Source organism: Rhyacophila brunnea, unplaced genomic scaffold (genome assembly GCF_057557595.1).
Source record: "Rhyacophila brunnea isolate RB1 unplaced genomic scaffold, BYU_Rbru_1.0 scaffold_9, whole genome shotgun sequence".
In the NCBI taxonomy this organism is placed as follows: Eukaryota; Metazoa; Arthropoda; class Insecta; order Trichoptera; family Rhyacophilidae; genus Rhyacophila; species Rhyacophila brunnea.
Genome location: NW_028233361.1, coordinates 42,228,183 through 42,253,414, shown reverse-complemented (window position 1 = coordinate 42,253,414; position 25,232 = coordinate 42,228,183). Strand labels below are relative to the sequence as shown.

The following is a 25,232-nucleotide window of genomic DNA, read 5'->3' as shown; positions in this document are numbered from 1 at the left end:
AAGGAGAGGGGAAGGTGGGGATATTTCGGAATTATTTATATCTTCAAAAGGATCACCAAAACCAGTCACCAGGACAGTTATAGGGAATTTGATAAAGTCAGTACTGTTGGCAGCAGGGGTACAAGAACCACCAGGCAGTGTCCGCTCAGTGTTGGCTTCCTTAAACTGTAAATATACCCAATAGATGATAATCTTAAAGAGATGTAACTGGCGTAGTGAGTCGACATTTCACGACAACTACCAGAGAACGATGGATACACCACCATCAGAAGGGGAAAAGAACCCATTAACTTCTCTATTCAACCATATACATGGAAAGTCACGATGGTCTATACCTCGTCATTGAAGCATTGTCACATACAGGAATTTGGCATACCCAACACCAGGTGATAACAAACAGATATCTCAAGGACTTCAAAGTCAAATTCTAATAATGAAAGGAGTTTTACCTACCAATAAAACTCTTATTATTCATGTTGACTTTGAAGTCCAGGTAACTTCTACCTAGTTCCTTGAGTCATATTATAATGAAGACAAAGGGATGCCAAACTCCATACATAAAAAATGGACGCGCGGGTATGACCAGTAAATAAAAACGGAGGAATGACCAACGACAAGAAAAAGGAAAATAAATTAGTAGAATATAACCTCACGCTAAGAAGAAAGAGCAAACCCTATCCCAAGGACTTCAAAGTCAACATGAATAATAAGAGTTTTATTGGTAGGTAAAACTCCTTTCATTATTTGCTTCCGCTCATCCCTTACACACCAGAAAAATCCCGCTGAATAACAAAGTGATACGATCATAGGTTTTTTCTGTTCCGCTAATTGACTTAGGAGGTCAAGAGCCGCTTTTTAGGCCTATTAAACCTTATTTCCGACTTTCCATTTAAGACGGGAAGTCCATGGGCATGTAAGTAGCTATCAACTACCAACATACCTTGGTACAATCGGTAAACAACATACCTATCTACTTACCTAAATGTATCGCAATCCTATGAATCATGCCAGCATCTTCAAACTATAAATTAATGTTCTTACGTTCGAGTTTGCCAAATAATAGTATAAAATTCCAAAGAGATGTAAAATTCTCTTTTGCGGCATTATAAACTTTATTGGGAAAAACCAAGGAAAAACGATTTGATGCAAAGAGGTTGGAGGACAATTTTTTATTCTCTCTGGTTTAATGTCGATAGCCCTAAAAATAAAATAACTCAGAAGACCAACATTGCCGTCAGAAACAGAAATTTACTATTCGCACCAGTGTTGCCAACCGTACTATAATTATAGTATTTGTACTATAATTTTCGTCTGCGTACTATGTACGATATAAAACAGGTATAGTACGCCCAAAATACTATAATTTTGAGAAATCGGAAAAAAAAGTTGCTAATAGAAGAAAAACAACGCCAAAATAATCCGTGAGAAGCAAAAAAATCCCCATGTCTAAAAAAAGGTTAATAACTTAATATAACGTTAATACTTAACACAGCGATTTCCAAACTGGATGGCGGGAGTGTTGCAAAGGGAGGCGCGAAAAGTTTAACACAATTAATGTAGCCACAGGTTTGTAGTTTGCAAATGCATGGTTTATAAAACGGCCGCTAGCTATAAACTACACAAAAAACAGTCCTATAAGGCCATCCTCCCACGGCGCAACTGAAATCTGATGGAACTGGTTTATGAAGGAACTCATAAACTGACCAATGTGATGCTTCGCACACGGCGCTACTGAAACCCAGTTGAAATAATAATCACATAACCTCAAACTGTCAAACTCAACTATCAACCGTGCTGTACAAAAACTGACAACACGCGCGCTGCAGCGTTTACATAAGGTTATTTTGATTTTCCAATTAATATTTAACCAATTTTGGTAAGAAAATATGATTTTTCACCGTGTCAGTTTCAGTTGGTACCACTGTTTTACGGTGACTGGAAACTTCAGAGACCACGCGACTAGCATGTCGCATCTCTTCCCGACCGTTTTGAAGCTGAGAGATTCCAGTCTCGCCGTCAGCGAGCCGCCATTGAAATACATTAGCTAGATACTGGCTGGAATTTTAGTTTCAGTTCCGACGGACATAAGTTGCGCCGTGGGAGGATGGCCTAAAAGGTTGTTTACAAACCTTCCTGCAAATATGGAGACTAATTTTATAATCCCTCACTTGGTTGGTGTGTTTCACGTGAATTTGGTTGCAATTTTAAAGAAATTGAGCGAATAAATTAATCCAAGGACCACTAATACATTCACTGATTTAAAACGACAAAGTGAAGGCATTCATAAAAAATTGGAGCATATGAAATCAAAATGACAAACAAAAAAAAGTTCGCCATGTCTCCACTTTTAAATTATTTCTATATAGATATATTGAAGCAAACAAAAATCTATTTACTGAGTGGTTAGTTTGCTAATGCACATTTCACATTATTTTATTAATAGCAAAAAAAGGCGCTGCTTTGCTTCGGAACTATTAAATATTTTCATTATGTGGTGGAAAAATCTTGACCCGGGCGGTCCATGATAGAACCCATTTGTCAATGAACGAAGATGAATTTGGATTGATTAATATTGAAATTGATTGTGCTAATAAACAAGCACATTCTTCAAAAAATTATGTAATATAAGTAGTAAAACCTTGTTTTTTTCCATTTTTGTATTCGTAAGTTGGTACATTGTTGACTATTTAAAAGGTGTATGTATTATTTAATGAAATAAGGGGGGGAGCCTAGTTTTAGATTTTTTTAAAAGGGAGGCGTAGTAACATAAAGTTTGGAAACCACTGACTTAACATTTGAATTTTGTCTAAAAAAACGAGACGTTAATTACCCTTCATGGTTATTTTGTTTAAAAAACAAGACGTAAATTATCCCACGTTTAATTTTTTGAAAATGCAGAAAATTATTGGTCAATCAACGCGTACAATATATTTTTTGCCGAAATACTATAATTTTGAAGGCAATGTACTATAATTCCACTTTCAAAATATGGCAACACTGATTCGCACTGTTCGCAGGTTCAGTAAGTTCACGATCTACGTCCCTTTGTCATAGAAAAACAGTGTAATAATATTATATTTCGATTGAATATAAAAATGGGTGATGGAAATGATCCAGAACGACAGTATTTGGCGCCTCGCAAGGGACAAGGATATAAGATATACAATGCTACAGATAGCGACGATTTCTCGCAAGGTATTATAATTTCCCGTATTAATTACCGCGGTGTTTTGACAGATGATGATTCAGCCGTCACTCAACAATATTTTCATTGATTCTGTACGGTTACTACGTAAATGTGTTTTAAGGGCAAAGTCTTTCGGTTGATATAAAATGAAGTCATTTATCATGTTGCTGGATATATTTTTGATCCATTTTAAGTGGCCCGGCTACAAGGGAAACATTATTTTCGAGGCGTTTTTAGCTGTAAAAAATATAATACAAGTCGTGACATCACTCGTGCTAGCAGCTTATTTACTTCCTTCGCGTTTGTTTACTTTATATCGTATCGAGTGCTATTTTTTAAAAGCGTTATCTATTGTAAATCGACTGAATTGATGCACTAAAATATGGTTTAATTGCATTTTGTATAATATTGTTTATGTTGACGGCTATCTAAATAGAACTAATGAACTCATGATTAGCGTTATTCTTATTCATAGCCGCGTGATTGATAATGTAATTAAAACCGCAGACCAGTCAAATTATGATTAATTATATTTTTTTCGCACGGTAATTAGTTTAATTTTGTTGCAAGTGGTTAGGTGAGAATTGTAGGCAGGAACGCTCTGCTAATTTCCTATTTTCAAAAGACGATAAGTAAATAATATAATGACCAGCGTCTAACAAAAGAATACGTATATGACTGAACACATGAAATAAAATAGTAGGTACTTAACTATGTGCCAAATACTCAAAAAAAAGTTATTCAACAAAAACTTTGTAAACCTGTAAAATTCAAAAAATGTTAGGGTATAATCAACAGAAAAGGGTACTGTTCGGTTATCAGGAATACAGCGGAAAACACATTTTGAAAATACCCGATATACTGGATTATTTGTTAGTTTGGGTTAGGTTAGGTTAGGTTAACCTAACAAATAATCCAGTTTATCGGCTATTTTCAAAATGTGTTTTCTGCTGTATTCCTGATAACCGAACAGTACCCAGAAAAGTTTTTAGAAAGACAAGATAACCTGACCACTAAAAACCTCAGGTATTTAAAACTGTCGACACTCAATGTTTTACGCGTCGTCAATCAGGAAGAAATCTGTATCAGGACAGATGTTATTGCACAAAAGTTGGTTTTCTTCGCGTTGATTTTCAAACCAACGCGAGACGAGTTGTCATGCAACCTGTCGATTGTCTCTTGAATGCCCTCGATTACCAAGTAGCACAGCTTCACCGTGGCGTGATATTGGCTTTGTTGATCGATAGCCAACCAAATATTTCAGACCATCATTGTTTTGAATTCATAGATGAACGATGAAAAAAGATCGTGTATTTCATATTATTATGTACATCATAACAAAGTGTCAAAATGGCACTTATAGCATATTTTTTAATGTTGAATTGTACAGAATATTGATTTTTCTGTGACTGCCAATTCAATCAAAGTAAAAACTTTGAGACATCACCATCGAGTGTTGTATGAAGTATAAAAAGTTCATAATACTCTTTTTAGTTATAATCCTAACTCTTTAGTCTAAATTGAGACCAGAATTTGTGAAATTAGACATTAGACTTAAAGAAAGTGCCGGAAACTAACATTTCCAAACCTAGCCAGTCGGTGTATTTCAATGGTCCCTTTACGTAACACAAATAGTATGCTTTGTTCCATCCCGGCCAGTCAAATACAGGTGTACGCCGGGAAGTTTTACTACTTTGTTTGGTCGCCATTTTCGTAAACATGAATTTTGACAGTTCATATTTGGAAGTAGTGAAGTATAGACGTGGCAAATTTATTATGGAAAAATATTCGATAAACCAACATGTTTTAAATGTTTTTAACATTTTATCAAAATCAATTATCAATTATTGTGACGACTAGAAAATTAAGTGAAGTTTGGAGTAGAATTAATGTGCCATCAAAACCTACTATTTATCGTTAAATGAATGATTTTGAAGAAATGGGGTCTGTAGCAAATAAGTACAGGCCTGGGCCACAACATACGAGAAGATCAGCTGAAAATATTGCTGCTATCCTAGAAAGTGTTCAAAACAATTCATCAACCTCGATTCGACACCATGCTCAAGAAATTGGACTTAAAACAACAACTTTGTGGGAAATTATGCATAAAGATTTGCATTTGTATCCATTTAAAATTCAGTTGACACAAGAGCTTCTTCCACAAGACCATTTACGACGAAATTAATGAAATACTGGTTGAAATGTGTGAAAATGTGATGAAAAATGTTGCAAAAAGAGCCTGCATTTCTGAGTCTAACAGAGGCGGACATTTAGCTGCCATTGTCTTCCATACATAATTCCCAATATTCAATAAAACATTTATTAGCATTAAACCATTTAGTTTACATTTGCCATAAAGTTATACAAAAATAAAGTAGTAAACCTTCCGGGCGAACATCCTGTATATGACTTATTTCCTTGGGCTGTTTGGCAATCGGTATATGTAATGCGCAAAATGTTAAATATTTCAGGTGAAAATGTCAGCACAGTGTCCCCGATCGGGCCGGACGAGCTGCCGCCCCCGTACCAGCAGGCTGCGACAGGAGGGGTCCCCATGGTCACGTGTCGTGTCTGCCAGGCCATGATCGATATATCCGGAAAGCGAGATCAGCACGTCGTGAAATGCGTGCAGTGCAATGAAGCCACTGTGAGTAAATTTAAAGGCTACTTTACTTTCAGCATATGGAGACCATGCGGTGCTTCCAAGAATTCATGCCGTTTATCAGTCTTATTGTATCTTCTCAGGTCGTCAGCATCATGTTGCTACGTTGTATATACCCTGCGAATGGTATTTAATGGCTTTACAAAAATATGATTGTCTTGAAGAAAAGATAAACCAGGTTGAGACTCTCTTCAGGTATCCGTAGCATGTGGCCGAGCCAGGTCCAATGTCGCATCTTCACCTTAGATATGACGAATGGTTGCGTGCTTTGATTCATCATAAGGTACTGTGTCTGGCTACTGAAGAAAATCACCGTCAGAATGCGAGTGTTTGAACAGGTGGCATTTAGTTCGACCACAAACAACCGGAAGTCTCAAAATTTCCGCATTGAGATGAACGTTACTGTTACTATAACTATAACTATTTAAATTAAGTATAAGTAATAAGTTTATATTAAGTAATAAGTATTATTTAATAGGCCAGCGAACGCTGGCCTATAGACTCGAGGGTCCCAGGTTCGAATCCTGGGTCTGACAAGTACGCATATTGTTTTTCAATTTGTGTTTGAGTCAGGTATGGACCTAATAGGTTGAGCAATTGGCTGACATCCATTTCTCGTAAAAATAAAATCTGTTAATACAAACCTCCACTCTGTGGAGGCCCATATGATCCTATTAGGATCGGACATGGTCGAAAGAAACGAAAAAGAAATATTTAATATAACTATTAAAATCAAGCAAATCTTCGCAAAGTACCTTTTCCCATGATGTGCACCCCCGGTTACCAGTCACGGTTGTCAGTCAAATTCCTAATAGAATTGTTTTATTAGACAATATCATGTACCCCCAGGCCAGGATTTTTGGCGGGCCCCCTACCAATTGCTAAGGACAGTGTGATGTTTTACAGCAGCGTTTCCCAACTGGTATTCTTTGGACTATATAGTCATAAATCGTAGAATACATAGTACATGTCGCGCAGTTACATACATCTGGATGTAATTCATGTGTTTGATAATGTTTATTGCAGCCGATTAGAAATGCACCCCCCGGTAAGAAGTACGTGCGGTGTCCGTGCAACTGTCTGTTGATCTGCAAGAGTTCTTCTCAGCGGATCGCATGTCCCCGCCCCAACTGCAAACGCATCATCAACCTGGCCCCCTCCCCCGTCACTCCCCCCGTGCCCCCGATGCCGGGCATGTGCCGAGTCTGCTGTGCTCATTGTCATGAAACATTTTTGGTGAGTATTCCACAGATGCTACTTATTTATTAAGGACACTTATGTTTACTGTTTATTATTTTGAGAAATTAATAAGGGACCAAAACCCATTGTAAACACGGGTGTCACAGATCAATTGTCGATTAGAATCCCACACCGCTTCCAATGGGCTTTGGGTGTAGGAATCAGCGAACATAACTGCACTTATTCCATAAAGCAATGTATCCCAACCATTTTAGTGTTACGGCGCACAGTAGTATTACATAAATACCATGGAAACATAATAAGGTCAGAGTGGATAACCACTGGAAAAATACAGCGATACCAAAGGAGCGCTAAACATTCTCACCTGGATCAATGAAATCATCAAGTTCACTGGAAATACGAGGCATCAAAAAACTAGGTATTTACCGAGATGAGTGGAAGGAGCTAGTGGAGATCATAATCTAACAATTGATCGATATCGGCTGATGATAAGAAATTAAAATTGGTGTTCGTTGACCATACGTTAATAATCATGTTCACTCCTATGCGGAGATGACAGAGAGAAGCAGTGGCTATGGGGATCCTACAAAAGTAGTACACACTAAACTTTCTCAGTAATATTTATCTATTTTTATTGAACTAAGAATACAATTTGCTGATGGTGTTGATTAGTTTTTAAAATTCAATTAAACCCTGCCTAAGGCAAACCATCCGCAATTTGTATTCTTAGTTCAATGAAAACAAATAAGTATGACTGAAAAAGTGTGTATTATTTTCATAAGAACTCCACAGCCTACCTCTACTATTTAGGTTTGCTCTAGGCAGGGCTAAAATTAATTTTAAAAACAAACCAATTCCATTTGCAATTTGTATTCTTAGTTTGATGAAAACAAACACATATGCCTGATAAATTTTACTGTGCATTATTTATGTTGAATCTTAACAGTCTCTCTCCACCCTTCTCTACTGTAGCCTACAGCTATATCACCGACCGGGCCACATATGGGTGCTAGTATTAAAAACTATTATTTTGCTTTCTTTTTGCAGTTCAACACCCTGAACAACGCTCTGGCACGCTGCCCCCACTGTCGCAAGGTGTCGTCCATAGGGCCTGGCTTTGCACGGGGCCGCGCCTACATGTTTCTGGCGTTGGCTCTGATCGTCTCCGCCATTGGAGTGGGGGTGACGGTGGGTACATACACGATGGTGCGAGGTTACGGAGGCGTCTATGTCGCGTACGTCGGTGCCTTCCTCTTAGGTCTCATCCTGTTTGCGCGCAGCCTCTTTTATTTCTCCGTGAAGATATCGATGCCCATCTAAATCTGATCCGATCAGCGGTTTGTGAATGAAAAGAGCAGCTATGTTATTATGTTCAGGGTTTCGCATATCTGTCGTTGTACTAATGCTAGCTCGTATCTGAAAAATGAGGTTATATTGATCGCCGCAAATTCATGTAGTTTTCATCCAACAAAAATTCAAGAATACAAGGCAAATGACACAACTACAACTTAAATTGTTTGTCTTATCATGCACACAGACTTGATGTATTTCAGCTAGTCAAAACATCAATAATTGTTGAAGTCAAGCATTCAAACTGGCCATTCATCATTGCACAAAAATAATATAACCATATAAAGACCGGATCGGACATGGTCGGAAAAGACAATGATTTTGCCAAATAATATCAAAGTGAAAATTTATTGTCAATATTGAAAGAGTACCTACATCTATTGGTGCTATTGGGTATTTATTTATCAATCTCTTGGATGAATAAGATGTTTTTACAGTCGTATACTATTATCGTGTTGTTGATTTGACAAGATGGGATTGATGGCAATAAAATTACAGTCGTAATCAACATTAATGCCATTATTAACAAAAAAAAATTTTTGCACATGTAAACTATTTTTTAAAAAGTTTAAATGTCGAATCGATTCTGTGTGCGTACTGTTTGTGTGTTTTGCGAATGTCAACTATATGATGTTAGATCCAGTTGGCGAATTGCGTCGAGTTTGAATATGCGAGCCCTCGCTAAAGGATTGATGTATTGCAAAGCCAGGGATGAAACTGCGGCTGTAATAAAAATAAATTTCATTCATATTTAGTTAATTTAATAAAGGTGAGAGTTAGCATAAGTATAATGTCTATTTGTTTCGACTGATTTTAAACTGAAATTTAGGATATCAACGGGCTTTGCGAGTCTTATGTAGCGTGTTTAAATTAATGAGTATCCATGAAAGTAATGCCGATTATCGCAAATATTTTGAGAACTTACGTATGTTACTAAAGACCATTCAAGTCTATATATTATGACTGCACTACTGTCCTGCAGACATCTCTGATTGAACGAGTACCCGGGTTCCTCGTTAGCCCTGTAGAGAGCTCTGGATTACCTGCATCTAACAATGTGAGGCTTAAAAAACTCAATTTATTCAGTGTCAGTACATATGCGGCACATTTGGTTTTCATTCACTGGGCAAAGAGTTTATTGAAAAATTTTCTTGTAAGTTTTCGTGATGCCTCGTATCCGTATGGAATTATGGGTTTTACAATTTTTAACTGGACAGTTGTTTGGACTTGGACAGGTCTTTTTAACGTGAAGAAGGAAGCATTTCCACTTTTTAGACTCTCGGCGAGCAGAGAGTTTGAGAAGATTATTTTTTAATAGATATATTTTTTTTTCTGTCATTTTTCGATGCTTGGAGCATATCATAATTATTATCAAGTTAAATTATCACAAATGGTGGTGACTATTAATTTTAATGAGTCATTGATCATCCATCATAAAGTATTAACAACTTCAACACTTTTCTACATAATATTATATATATGTGTTTTGATTGTTATTTACGATAATATTACACAGGAAAATATGTATGTTTATTGCCATTTGCAATAATTTAGCTTGTTAAAAATGATATTATGTATTTTTGTAAACAGCAGAATGGTATGAGTGAACAATTATTGTATTGCTTCATTTATTCTTATTATATTTCATATACATCATCAGGATAGAAGTTATGATTCTACGTAAAGAAATTAATTATAATATATGTCACCATCAAATTGTATCATTCTCTTGTTTTTTTTTAATTTCAAATTTTGATTGAAGAATTTTTCCAGTCATTGAATTTGTCTTTCTTAGTAGTTGACATCAATTTTTTTTTGTGACGGGTTATAAAGGGTATGATGCAGATTGTTTTTAGACTTTAACCGGTTAAGTGCCCAAAGCGTCTTTGCACGCCCTAATTACACCAATTCTTATGTTAATTACTATCAATTAACTAATTGCGGCATAGAAAGGATTAAGATCGGTTTGAAAATGTTAAGAAATAATCTTCCTTAATTATTTTTAATTTGCCATTATGTAGCATTGTTTTAATATAACAAAACCTTTTTAGTTTATGCAATGTAATTACTCACATCTCTCTACATATTATGTTTTAGTAAATTTTCTAAACAACGTGTAGGGTTTTTCTAAATACAATGTCATTTAATCTACATAATTTGAACAGCTCAGAAATATCCTTGTAACACTTGTTGCACTTCCACACTACAATTTTTTTGTTACAGTTCCAAATTATGTATATTCAATAAAGAATGTTATATTCTTAAATCTTGTGTATTGGTTAGTCTTAGTCGGCTCTCACATCTAAACTCGCCTCGTGTGCTGCACAGCCATAAATCAACCCTTCCGAGAATGGCGATCCAGGATTGCTTATGAAGACCGCACACATCTACCTAGTGACAGTCGCGCGTAGCCTTTGAAACTTATAGATATTTGAATGGGGTGATCGGCGAGTCGGTATATTAATAACCAATTCGTAGGTGTTTGTATGCAACCTCGCGTCTTCGACTCGGAGCCTGAGAAGCATGCAACTTGTCGATTGCAATAGCAGATGTTTTTTTAAAACGAAACAGTTGCATTCGACTAATCTGCGGAGCTCCATTTGGCAACGTGTGCTTTGTGAATAACGATGACGTCACATCTACATATTCGACACGTTGTAGGCGAGACGAGTTTTGATGTGAGAGCCGGCTTATATAAAAAAATAGCATTGTAATTAACTGAAAATGATAAATAAAAAACCTAAATGTGATAATGGATATTTGAATCTCAAATCAATTTTACATTATGTCAACACTCATCTGCTGATGCTAAAAAATACCATAATTATCCCTAGATAGAACATAGTGATTTTTTATCTCCAGATGACCGTTGGTTTTAGTAAAGAGATTGACAACTATAACTTGGGGTGCGGTGGCATGGAGAACAAATGGCTTGCAATATACTGCCAAGACTGCGACGTCAAGTTATAGTTGTCAGTCTATAGTTTTTTCATGAACGACAAAGTCATGTTTAACATTTTTTTTTTTTTGAGAGATGTGATGTTTTTAGTAGATGATGTATATATAATTTTATGAATTATTATCCACTTGTATAACATTCTAGTGCTATAATGTTGTGATTATCCAATTGCATAACTGGGATACAATATTATTTTATACTTGAAAAGGACTTATGGCAATCTAATAATCACTGTTACAAATGCACATTGAGAATAAGATTCGATGATTCGGGCGGGTAACAAGAAAGAGCAGGGGGGGGGCAAACGAGACAAGACGATATTTACGTCAAGAGTGATGCAAACTTAGCCGTCGATAGCGAAACATGAAAATTCTTCTTTGCGTACTTCATGCACACGTGAAGAAATGGTACCGTAGAATGGTTCGGTAGTGTCTTTATAAAGTGTAATGTTAAATTCGAAGATTCAATCCATGGTATTAATTTGGGACATTGGTCAGCATGAGGCTTACCATACTCATTGCAGTTCACCATTATCTCATTTCTCCGTTGAATAGTATTTACTGGACTTCCAGAAGCTCTATTCTGTGAGTGGTGTTTAGTGTGAATATTGGTCGTTGGAATCAAGCCAGCGTGGCATCGTTAGACTTCAATTTCACTTGAGACTGCAGTAAAACCCCGTTAATTCGAAATCAACGGGACAAAAAATAAAAATTCGAATTACGAAATGTACGGCAGTAAAAAAAATTGAATTAACTGTGTTCGTATTAACGAACTGGTTATTTTTGTCTAGTTGCAAGTGGGTTTGTACCTTTAACACGTGTCAAAACGAATATCTCATCTGATATTTTGGTGTGCAAATAAGACGGTTCTTATTAATGATTTTTGTGGCATAATATTATATCGAACGATAAAATGTAATTTTTGTTATACTTTGTAAAACTTGAAAATATATTTTTTCATTCCTATTACGTAATAATAATATAATCGGAGTGTTCTTGTTAAGCGACCATATTTCTCTGTTTTTTCTTTGTTTAAAAGCTTATTTAAATGGTTGCCTATTTTTTTGTTGCGAAAAGTATTTAGATTCATTCCATAAAATGTAATCGATTTTTGTAATATATTATGTATGGAAATTGAATCAATAATAATAAAAAAAAAAAACTAACACATGCCAATATGTTATGAAGTTAGATATATAAATATAAAACATTTCATACTTTAAAATTATTATTGTAAGGACTAACATATTATACATTTTTATAAGCAAAATATAAAATATAATGAAAAATATTAGACATTAAGAAACTATAAATACCTATAGAAACTTCAATGCGTGAGCTTCTGATGTTTGGTTTCATTTTTTTGATTGTTAAATATTAATACATATAATATTGTATTATTTAGATATGTAAACACTCAAATTTGAATGAAATTTAGTGTGATATTTAATAATTAGTACCAACCTTAATAGATTCAACGATAATTTAATTAGTTACTTATTAATAGTATTGTTAAATTGCTTTACTGACAACACATGAGATTGGTTTGATTTTAGGATGCATTTGTTACAATGTTTACAAAGTAAATGAAATGTTTTCATAATACGAGGGTGGGTCAATAATTCCTTAGAAAAAAGCATTAAAACAGTTTTTATTTTTGTATTTTTTTTTTATTTCTCAACATAATCTCCTTGGAGCTCAATACACTTGGTTAGACGTTTCTCAATTTTTTTTTAAACCGTCAGAAAAATAAGTTTTCGGAAGGTCCTCAAAATAAGCATTTGTCCGATCGACGACTTCTTCATTTGAAAAAAAACGTTGTCCACTTAGCCATTTTTTTAAGTTTGGGAAAAGGAAAAAGTCACTGGGGGCTAAATCTGGCGAATACGGTGGGTGGTCGACCAATTCGAACTTCAATTCTTCAATTTTAGCCATTGATCGTAAACATGTGTGAACACGGGCATTGTCCTGATGAAAGAGGATTTTTTTCCTGTTTAAATGAGGCCGTTTTTCTTCAATTTTGTTTTTTAGCTGGTCCAATAAAGATGCATAATAATCCCCTGTTATTGTTTTTCCTTTTTCCAAATAGTCAACGAAAATAATTCCACGTGCATCCCAAAATACAGTAGCCATAACCTTACCAGCTGATTTTACGGTTTTCGCCTTCTTTGGACATGGTTCGCCTTTCGCAATCCACTGCTTTGACTGTTCTTTCGTCTCGGGAGTATAGTGGTTTGTCCATGTCCATGTTTCATCTACAGTTACAAAGCGACGAAAAAATTCATCCGGATTGCGTTGCATGAGCGACAACAGGGCTTTAGAGGCCACCACTCTATTGCGTTTATTGTCGACTGTGAGCAAACGCGGCACCCATCTTGCAGAAATTTTTTTCATGCCCAATTTGTCATGTAAAATAGAAATGACGCTACCTTTTGAGATCCCTGTAACCTCAATTATCTCACTCAACTTTAATCTTTGGTCACTTAACACCATATCGTGGATTTTATTGATCATTTCTGGTGTAGTCACCTCTACAGGACGTCCTGAGCGTGGTTCATCCTTTGTTGATGTACGACCACGTTTAAATTCATTTAACCAGTTATAAATAGTTGCAAGTGAAGGAGCAGATATGCCGTGAACTAAATCCAACTCATTTTTTATTTCCTTTGCTGTTAACCCTTTTATATTAAAATGTTTAATAACAGCTCTAAACTCAATTTTCTCCATTTTTGTAAACAAGCAAATTTTTTTTTTAAATGTACGAGAAACACACAACAACCCGACCAATCTGATTGAAACTTTGCAGCATACTGAATCGGTAGTGCCGCTGCATGAAAACAAACCGCTTACAGTACTAGTCGCGCCACCTGTCGGCTTTTCTAAGGACTTATTGACCCACCCTCGTAATAAATGCGTTTGTAAAACATATAATTATGTGTCATAAAATTAATGCAATTTATAATGTGGTGAATACATATTCTTTTAAATTATTATCAATTGATTTCAGAGTAGCAAAACACTTTACTAGATTTTAAAATTAGCTACATTTCGTGCTCTGAATAATGATTTTTAAATAAATCAAAATATTATATTTTTTTTCCACTTTTTTTCAAAACTCTTAATTTGATGTGTTTGAAAATCTCAAGTATTTATTTGCATATGTAAAATTTGTGTTGTTATTTAATTACGAATGAACAGTAAACGAGTTTAATTATAAATATTATAACTCGTTTATTATATTAGTCAATGTCGTTTGCTCTCTTTCATTAATCATGTTGAATTACTTTACTAGATTCAGCGCCCACAGAGGTCGCTCAGCTCTTGATCCGGTTCAGGGTATCACTCCAATGGGTTAAGTGAATAGTTAACAGCCATTCCTTGTAAGGGTAGAGTGTAAAGATACATCCACTTATAGCGGTACAGAAACTAACAAAAACCAAAAAAACAAAACTGATTTACCCTTTACTTTTCATGTTAAAGAAAATATTTTTTTGTAATGTCTTCGATTACAATTCTAAATCGAAGACTGTTTAGGTTTGGGTTGTTGAACTAATAATTTACGTCACATATATGTATTTACCATCTGAAGACGCTGAAAGACGAAACCAATATCCTGAATTATAATCTATATGTAAATGTATTAACTTTATATCCATAGAAATCACGAGTTGATAGTTTTAATTTATCGATATATTCATTTGAATGTTAACACCATGCGTCACAGTTAGTTTGACGAGAAATTGGTGAAATGTATCTAAGGCCAGTGTTACATTAGTAACGTCCCCGCAATTATATTGTGTCTGCTTATAGATTTATCACCATAATAAATATTGTGACAGAGTGATGTCAAAATCTTTGGGTGTCCCCGGTGCCTTTTGCGAAAAGTAAATTTTTTTTATCCGAAGATGCTGTTTGTGATTTTATTAGATATCAATTTCAATTGAACATAATTGAGATTGTGTCCTGAAATCTAAGTCTAGCCTGTGTACGAATGCATATTTTATCAATATTGTTGTTTTGCTTAAAATATATAGCTTTTTATGAACTGATATATGTATTTGTTTAAATTAATGTTACGATAATAATAATTATAGCTTTGTTGTATGTAATTCAGAACATTAAAAAGTATATATTCAATATTATTAATTACCATGGATTTAAGTCATATTATAGGAATAATAAATAATGTCGTTATAATTATTATTAGTTGTCTTTCTGTGTTGGGATATAACGGTCTTTTACGTTTAGTTTTGGAATATCCATGTACATTGTATCGTGAGGCTTTTGTATTTTAGCCGTGACATTATATTCAAATAATCATTTCAAAATTGCACGTCGAAAAGGCATGTTCACTAAAAAGTGAATACTAATGCTTTTAACATATTTTTTAATAAGTAATGAAAATAACCAAGTTTTTTATTGAACGACCATTTACAATGATGATGGCAACGTTTTTAGAACTCATTTTTTGTCTGCATCAATTGTTGAAAGAATTATTTAAAATTCCTCAAAGATGATCATTTGCGAGTAGAGAACTACAAGGTTCTAAGTGTTTGTCCTTGGCGAAACAAAAGTAGCAATGTGCAGCTTAGAATACTACTTCATTGTTTGGTTTGTTTTCTCAAAGATGAACACTTAGAACCTTGTAGTATCAGGCTTGCGCATTTTCAATTATTGGTAGTGACCACCGACGAGGTTTAAAATGCGCCTATAGAGACGCTTTTACGAGTGAAAATCGTACATTGCCCGCATTCAGTTTGGGCTCATCTGCGCCTTATCGATTTAAAACCTCATTGGCTGCAAACAGTTTCATATCAATTAGCCGACACAACATTGGCTGTATACCGGCTTACATTGATAGGCCAACCACTGAACAGCCCTGATGTACACATTTAATTTATTCGATATTAGTCATTAGTGGTAAATCAATGGTGATCACCGACCTGAGCTTACATAGAGATATGTGATGATAAAAGTATTTATTGCTCTTTTTTCGATAGACAGAAAGTCGTATTTTACAGTCAATCAGAATTCAGACAATTGGATACCTTTGAACTGTACTATGGGGATTCAATCACTCCTCAGAAGCTACGTGCTCGAATCAATTTGGGATAAAGATACAAAAGTATTTTGAATCTTATTTAAGCGACGTCGAGTACACACTTACCAGTTGTAAGCTCTGTTTCCAATAATTAAAAGCCCCCCACTCTTTCGTGTGCATATCTATGCTTCTGACACCCGGTTCCATCTTTTCACACTTCATAATACTATAATGTCACAGTCATAATATAGAAATCGCACTGTAGTTTTATAGTAACCCATTGTTTCTTTGAATTAAAATCTATTACGCGGCAAACAAAGAGAGATGCTGAAAAGAGAATGTTTGTTGAAATGTTCAATAATTATATCAGATGCAGCGAACATAAACAACTCAGAATCAACAACTCGAACACTCATTCTATTCTCGCGAACATTACGTTGCACTGTTCGAGTTTATCAGCCAAGTTATATGATGTATGACCTTTTTTCTCTTTATGATTTTAAAGATAACGTTATGTTTTATGAAAATACTGCGTAATAATTCATAATTTTTTATTTCAAAAGTATTCGTCATTATAAATTTCACAATTATTCTCTTGTTGCAACACTGATATACCTTAATTTTAAACAAAAAATGGCACTCCCTGATGGAAAAATTTATATAATAAGCTGAAGGTAGAATTTATTCAACAACCAGAATTTGTTTCGTTTAGTTTTCAATTACAATAATCAATTGTCATTAATAAAAATCCAAGAGATTTCTTTTATTAGAATTTTATTATAAACCCCTTATTTCATGAATGTTAACGTATTCTATTGCTGCTTCTTTTTTTATTTTTGAAATGTTGACAAATGTCAAGAGAGATAAATATATAAATAAAAATACTCAAATCATATATAAATATAATTGTATATTATATTATGAACTAAGGTATTTCTTTTACATGTTTTTGTGCATGATATTGACTGAATAGTATAACTTAATATGTCTCGAAAAGTAAAACACTTCAAAATATTAAAAAAATCAATACTATTCACGCAGATAAAAATATTAGCTTCCAGTTTTGTTAAAAAGATTATTGATTTTAATTTATATTCTAGCTTGAAATAATATATAAATTATTTTGCAATTAATAATTAATCCCTGTAAATTATAATAGATTTATATTGGTAATGATCGAGAAATAAAAACATTTTTAAACGTGTGTCAACTTTATTTAATGAAAATAATTAACAGATCTTATAATTTAGTAGGTGGCAGTATTTTTTTATTCCTTTTCCGTGATGGAAGCAATTTTCGATTTCTTTTTTCTTTTCATTTTAGTGATATTAGAATAGATTGATTATTTTTTTTTCTTTTCGATCATCCGATCGATCGATTTAAAAATAAACGAATGGCTTGTTTGAATGGCTGTCAACTGTAATGCACGTGTCACCGCAATAACATCTTTTGTATAACTAAAAATATATATAAATATACATATTTAAGAAATATATCTACCATACTGTACAAAGGTTAGTTGTGTAAAATATACATATTTGAATTAAACTTGTGTTTTATTTGAGTCAAATGTTGAATAATGTCTCCTCTGGCAGACGCAATGGCTCGATATATTATTAAATTCAATACACATTTCTGGCCTCGGGGATCACTTTTAATTTAATTGTTTTAATGTCAGTGATTAGTAAATTTATCAAAAATATTATCTAATAATTATTTCAAAGCTTCATGAATTTTTTTCAAATGGACCAGGTGACCAGGTGGTGACATTGGTTAGTGGTCAACTTCAATTATGCAGTTTGATATTGACTGTGATTTCATACTTTAGTGAATATGTATTGAAATTCCATGTGAGTGATTTTCTCACTTCTTCCTTCCAATAATGATTTGTGGTTACAATGGATCTCAACTTCGTTATTATTAAAGATAACAAAAAATGTTGTATCAATATTTTTACCCAGCGAGTTGTCTATCAATATACCCATCATTATTTTTGTTTGGAATGGAAACTTTTAACTCATAATAGTGAACGAAGAAAAAAGGTATCAGACTGATTTTAATGACTTCAAAAAAGGAAATGTGTTGCTGTATATAATATTATCAACATGTATGTATATTGTATATGATACTAATGCAAGTATACCTCTATTATTAATTTATTCCTATTGTCTGTGAAAATCCTTCGATATGGCAACTGGTAATACAAGAAAATAGAAACATTAAACGCGGTCAGTGTGACAGGTCACAGTCCACATCTTCGTTGCAGGGATTGTTTTGACACAGGGATTCGACGCACTTTGGCAAAGATGGTTGTATTTGGAGAATGTGTAGTTTGGCAGACCGCAGGCTGAGAGTGTTTGCGAAGTCTGTTACTTTTGGTCTACCACAATGCATGTTCCCCGCATACATCTATTTTTTAGGCAGCATAAATTATTGTATCGATCCGCCCAACCATTTTTATTAATTTGGTAATCAAATATTCATCATGAAGAAAGGAATGAGAAAATTTCTTTCAAAAGAGTGAAATGTGTAACAGTTTTTTGTGGTTTCTTGACACTTGGCTAAGAATCACTGTCGTCAATATTGTATACTGCTTACCTAATTTCATGAAGTGTGTGGTATATGGTGAAATGACAGGCAGTAAAGGCTTGAATATAATTCATTTGTCAGGTTTGCCACGGTAGAATGCGGACACATATCCGGAGGTGTCAGGGATATCCTCCCTTCCCTCGATTCCTTTCCCCTTGCCGTCCTTGTCGAATCTGGCTTTGTGACTTCCCGTGTACTTGCTGGTGTCTGTCAGACGGTCCACTGCGCCACTTTTAACCGCCACCTGAAATATTGATCGATATCATAATTACGAATTTGTCATAAAACAATAATTATTGTTCTTTTCTTACAAAAATGTTTTGGCCACATTATGACAAATTCGTTTCTGGACCAAAGAAGTCAGATCGAGCTTCAATATTGTGACAATACCAAAACTAGATAAGGATTTAAAAGGTTTTATTCATTTTATGTTTTAGAAAAATTACTGTTTTTTTTAAATAACATAAAAATACATTCAAACTACAGTAGGCGCTCGGTAATCCGGCACCCATATTTTTTCACCTATGCAGGATTATCGGAAATGTCGGATTTTTGGATTTCTATAGGATTTTTAGGATTGTCAAGGTCGGGCACCGAACTGCCAAGCGAACGGCTCTCCACTCTATAATCCGGCAGTTTAATGTGAAACCTGTCGGATTATAGAGCAGGAGAGCTGAGTTGCAAAATGCCGGACTATTGGACGTGCCGGATTGGTGAACGCCGGATTACCGAGCGCCTGCTGTATTTCTATACATTAGCATTAGAGGAAACTTAATAATTAACTATATTTTAATGATAAGCCTTATCATAAAATCATATAAGACTAGGTCCTTCACAGCTGGTTATAAGTTTTGTTTAACCTTATCACTACTGACAAAAAGAGGAATGAGTGGATAAGGAAGCAGACAAGGGTTTGCGATGTGATAAGATTTCATTAAAAGCCTAAAGAAGAGACAATCGTTGGACAAATTTAGTCATCCAGTGGTATCCAAGAGGTACAAAACGTCCGCAAGGTAAACCTAGAGGCCGCTGGATCGATGAAATGATTAAGTTTTGCGGAATTAGGTGGCAACGCAACGCACAGGACAGAGAGAAGTGGAAGCAGCTTGTAGAGGCCTTCATCCAGCAGTGGATAGATTCAGGCTGATGATGATGACTAGAGGCATCTATCGGAAAAATACAAAGCTTACGATTTTGGACATTTTTTTAAATGTATGTTAATAAATACATAAATTAATCTAAAAAATTGTCTAAAATAAAATTGTAAGCTTCGTATTTTTCCGCTAGGTGCCCAAAATAGGTTCACTTTCAATAAATAGAGCTTCACATTTTCCCGCTAGGGAAGCAATTCGCCTTGATTACTTATTAAAGTAATATTAACAGATGTCACTGTCATCCAAAATATATTGCGAAGAAGTATGTAAGTAAATATTATTATTATTAATTTTGATGTCTACGCCGCGGCTACCGGCGTACAGGTAGTTGTAGAGCTGAACGTATTCGTATTGTAGGTAGGTGTAGATTTCACAAATAAACTAACAGACGAACTAAAATACATATTATTAACTATTGGAAATAGCATATTATTTTTAAGTTTATCCCATATTGTTTCACACCCGAGATATTTAGCCTGTTATACCACACCCAGTAGGGTAAGCCAGTACCCATTAATTTTGTGGTACCTACCCCATAACATATTCATAAACAACACATTTTCAATTGAAAAGAATAAATTCGCATTAATTATCGCTTCGGCCAAACGTTGATCCATGTAAATTCCATTCTGTTTGAATGCTTGTCTGCCTTTATTGGTGAATCGGGCTGATGGTTTCAGTCAGTTTCCCCTCATACAAGTTACACAATCTACACTCTACAGTGCAGTTGTCCACAGTGTGTGAATGTTGATGACATAAAAAAATATTAAAAACCATTCTTACCGTCGCTCCTTTGGCTGCGCCGGGCATCTTGCATTTGAATAATTTCTCCACCAGAGTCTGCGGTTCGACTTTTTTGTCACGTGCCAGCTCTTCCACGTACAGCATGAAATCTTCCATGCCAAGCGCTTTTGACCTGGAGATAAAAAGGAAACACATAATTTGTGTATTATTAATCTCACGGCGAGTCAGTACCTAAATCTACATTATAAGAGTGGTGTCCGTTGCTGAACAGGGGGCGGTCCGCCAGATTGGCAGAATATTAGACGCCGAATACTTCCCTCCAAACCAACCGCCCCGAACCACACTCGGTGCTAATCGAGCGTCTCCCGATTGTTTTTTTTTTTTTTACAAGAAATGTATGTTAGCCCCTTGCTGAACCTATTAGATCCACCAGGGAACTCAGAAAACATGGGAACTGAAATACGTAACGGGTAAGGAGTAGCAGGTAACCTATCTCGAGTAAGGAATACTCCGGGATAAACACGTGTCAAGAATACGTCATTGAATACTGACAATTTCTCGGTTTATGCGTTGACGCTCATTTAATATTGGTGTATTACACACACTATTGCATTCGCATTATGCGTGTTTCATTTTCGTAGGACACCCTGCATCAAAGTGTAGTTTATTGAATATTGCCTATTGGAATTCTATTTATTATCTGTTCTGTGAGATCCACACTACGACTCCAAAAGACAGATTGAAAAACAATATGTATATTTGCCAGAACCAGCAGCAGTGTTAGTGTTGCCATGTCTAGTGAAATTTCAGTAGATCTACTGATATTTTATGAAATCTACTGATATTTCTTCGTTCCACAAAATTCCCACCATCCGGGAAAAAAACGAGCCGGCTTTGAAAATTTGGGAACCTGCGGCCCGCAGCGAAATTTTTCTCGCGTTTAAACGCGCGTTAATAATATTAACGCTAATATTTTATATTATTTTCATACATTTGCAACGTAAGATGCATAACGCCTTTTTCTTTTCCGTAAAAGATTACTTGAACGACTTATAATGTCATTGATGTGGAATAAATCCTTTTACCTGGACGCAAATTTCAAACGCCCTTCTTTTTTAAAAATTAAAAGTTAAAATTTGATAATAATTTGGCATTTTGCAGCTTACATTCTTTAGGCAGAACGTGTATTTAGTTGTGTGCAATGCTATTATTCAATAAAACCTATTTTGCAAAAAGTCAGGGTTAAATCCTTTTGCCTTTCCACAGTCGATATGATCTTACTCCATACTTCAGTTATACTTTGTCAATTTATGGCTACGGCCGTATGTTGTAGCTTAACCACTGTGAAATGCCGATAGAAATGGCGTATTTTAAAAAAATACTACCTTATTCGTAGTTTAATAATTATTATAAAACAATCATTATTCGTAGGATGTTTATCACACTTGAATGGTCAAAGACATTGCTTATAATTAGTATCTTTAGAATTATCTTCGGATGTGTTAATCATGCCCATTTTTTGAATAATAAAATGCCTAATTCTTGACAAATTTGGGATCACAGAGATTATCAATATAATTTTTTATCGTAAATATTTCACTATAATAATGTCGACATAAATTTTACTAATGGTTTTATAAATGCGTTTAAAAATTACTGAATGTAAAAAATCTTATCACCACTGCACATGGATGTACTAAAATATGACTATATTCTAAAACATTAGATCGAGAGGTTTAAAATAGTACTATTTTATGTAATAGAAATACTTTAAAATAAATATAAAGGATAATAAGGCTTCAAAATTATATAAATAGATTATCTACAACGTTTAAGCAATGTCCAGGATCACGCTTTGAAAACACCATAAAAGCTCCATTTTGACCTACGCGGAGCACGTGGGCCGTTAACAGATTTTGTTTTTACGACACATAAATGTCAGCAACTTGCTCAACCTATTAGGTCCATACTCTGGACTCCAGATCCAGGATTCGAACCTGGGAACCACTGAGGACACTGTCATTTATTCACCGTGCAAAATATCGGAATCTAAATTATTTCATACAAAGCTGTAATAAATTGAATCCCATTTTCCTATTCTTCTCTTCTTGGTCGTGCACACATGGCTGAGGATCGTGACCACATTTGAATTTCGCCATCCTTTGAGCGACCAAGACCTTCCATTCTTCTCGATCTTCCACTTCTCTCAGGGCAGATGGAACCACCGTTTAAATGTCAGTCGAATATAGTTAACAACTAACCTTGTAAAACATTGTTAAGAAATTTCAAATATACGTAAATACCTAGGTACGAAAAATCAAAGATAGATGCATACCTAATTAAAAGAAAGTAGAATTAATGAAATGTGGAGATATAATGTCCTAAATACCTGAATTTGTTGAAACAAATAGCCGTGTCGACAGTGGTGATTTTCTTCCCGTCAATGACCCCCGACTGTTTCATCCATTTGTCGGAATTTGAAAGTGTTATGTATTTACCGTCGCTTTTCGGATTCCCGAACTTCGCGAATGCTGTGAAGGCTTCTTCCATTTTTATTTCGTTATTGTTATACTATTTATATGTTATATTAAAAAAAAAACACTAAGAATTTTGATGGCGAAATAGGTTCACGATAAAATTTTGTCGAATGTCGGAATTTTGTTTTTTTTTTATCAATATTCCTTTTTGTATTACGAATTTATAAAATTTGAATTCAGAATTCCAATTCTATGAGTATAAAGTCGTGAAAAAAGCAAAGATAATAATTATTCTACCTATCTCATATTATTTACCTATTATTATTTATTTTTTAACATTATTACTATTTCAGTAATTCAGTAAAAAGAGGAATGAGTGGATAAGGAAGCAGACAAGGGTTTGCGATGTAATAGAGTTCATTAAAAGCCTCAAATGTAGATGGGCTGGACAGATAGCTCTAAGAAGAGACAATCGTTCGACAAATTTAGTCATCCAGTGGTATCCTAGAGGTACAAAACGTCAGCAAGGTAGTCCTATCTGGATCGATGAAATGATAAAGTTCTCCGGAAGTACGTGGCAGCGCAACGCACAGGACCGAGAGAAGTGGAAGCAGCTTGTAGAGGCCCATAGATTCAGGCTGATGATGATAGGTGTATAGGTACCTACCTAAGATGGACCTGGAATTTTATAGCCACACTAATTAATGTGTAGGGTTTTGTTGTCTTATACCTATAATTATTGTGATTCATGTTTAAAATGTTTGTCCTGTAAATTTATTGACTCATCGCAGGCCGGTATCACGCCGGTAGGCGGCAAATTTCTCAAATATCTCGAATATCACACCTGTCGAAGTTGGTTTATGATTCAGTGTTTACCGCATTTTTATAAATTTATTTTTATTACTGATGACAGTTGACATAAACGGTTGACATAAAGGGGCATAAATACATATTAGGGGCTCAACAAAAATATTATAGCGTGCCGAATTAAGAAAATGAGAAACTTAGGACATGGCCTCCATATCCTGAAGCGGCCCCCCTACCTACCACCAAAAAGGCAGTCTGACGCTCTACAGTGGTGTTTTCTAAAATTATGGAGGACACACAATAACCAAAAATTACATCGCACAATCATATACTTAAGTATTTTAAAATGATAATAACCCTGAAATAAAATAGCCCCGCAGGCGACTTTTTTACCATTAAAATTTAAGATGTCTATTTATCTCAATTATGTGGTAGATCCGCCACGCCGGGCCCCTAGGCTAGAGCCCTGTCATGCCCCCCTTTGTGGGGGGCATGCCTAAGGAGCCTAAGGTGCCTAAGATGCCTAAGGGCGAGTTTTTTAGTTATATAATTCCTACCTACCTAACTTAAGACGAATAAATGCAATAATATTAATTAAATATCTGATATGCACTATTACTAAATATTTGGGCAGGAAATATCTGTCAGCGCCGTAGGCGAAATATTTTTTTTTTCGAAATATGTTGTCAAAATGGTGTTGTTAGTTTTATTTCTTTTTCTCTAGATAAAGATCTGCAGTGTATTTATAACAACACAAAACGTTATTATTGTTTGTAGCAATAGGATTTAAATAGGTGTTAACGACACCAAATATATTATTAAACTTTATTAAAAAATGCAAATGTATGCAGGTTATGATTTTCATTATATTTCCCGAACCGGAGTGCTATTTTCAACGTAATGAGACGAAGCGAAAGTCTCGAGGACTTCCCGAACAGAAGCTGCTGCGCTCGTGTGCGTTCCGGTCCAATTCGAGCGCTGTAAAAAAATAAAAAACCCCGCAGCAATGTACGATCTTATAATATTTATAATTAAATCTTGTCTTTTAGTCAGTAAATTAAAA

At 34.8% G+C, this 25,232-nt stretch overlaps 1 protein-coding gene and 1 pseudogene across 2 annotated transcripts; one reads left to right on the top strand and one right to left on the bottom strand.

The window, feature by feature from the left end:
* The first annotated feature begins 3,021 nt into the window (after positions 1-3,021).
* LOC147063646 (type 2 phosphatidylinositol 4,5-bisphosphate 4-phosphatase) lies at positions 3,022-12,428 on the top strand. The gene is made up of 4 exons (XM_085959814.1): positions 3,022-3,195; positions 5,659-5,834; positions 6,876-7,085; positions 8,097-12,428. The coding sequence occupies exons 1-4, from the start codon at positions 3,096-3,098 to the stop codon at positions 8,367-8,369; spliced, it is 759 nt and encodes a 252-aa protein (XP_085815940.1). The 5' UTR covers positions 3,022-3,095; the 3' UTR covers positions 8,370-12,428.
* Positions 12,429-18,035: 5,607 nt separating this feature from the next.
* On the bottom strand, positions 18,036-23,435 carry LOC147063645 (tubulin polymerization-promoting protein homolog pseudogene; annotated as a pseudogene). The gene is made up of 3 exons (XR_015072059.1): positions 23,275-23,435; positions 20,925-21,057; positions 18,036-19,231 (listed from the first exon to the last, which is right to left on the bottom strand). The product of XR_015072059.1 is annotated as a tubulin polymerization-promoting protein homolog pseudogene (transcript).
* Between the last annotated feature and the right edge of the window lie 1,797 nt (positions 23,436-25,232).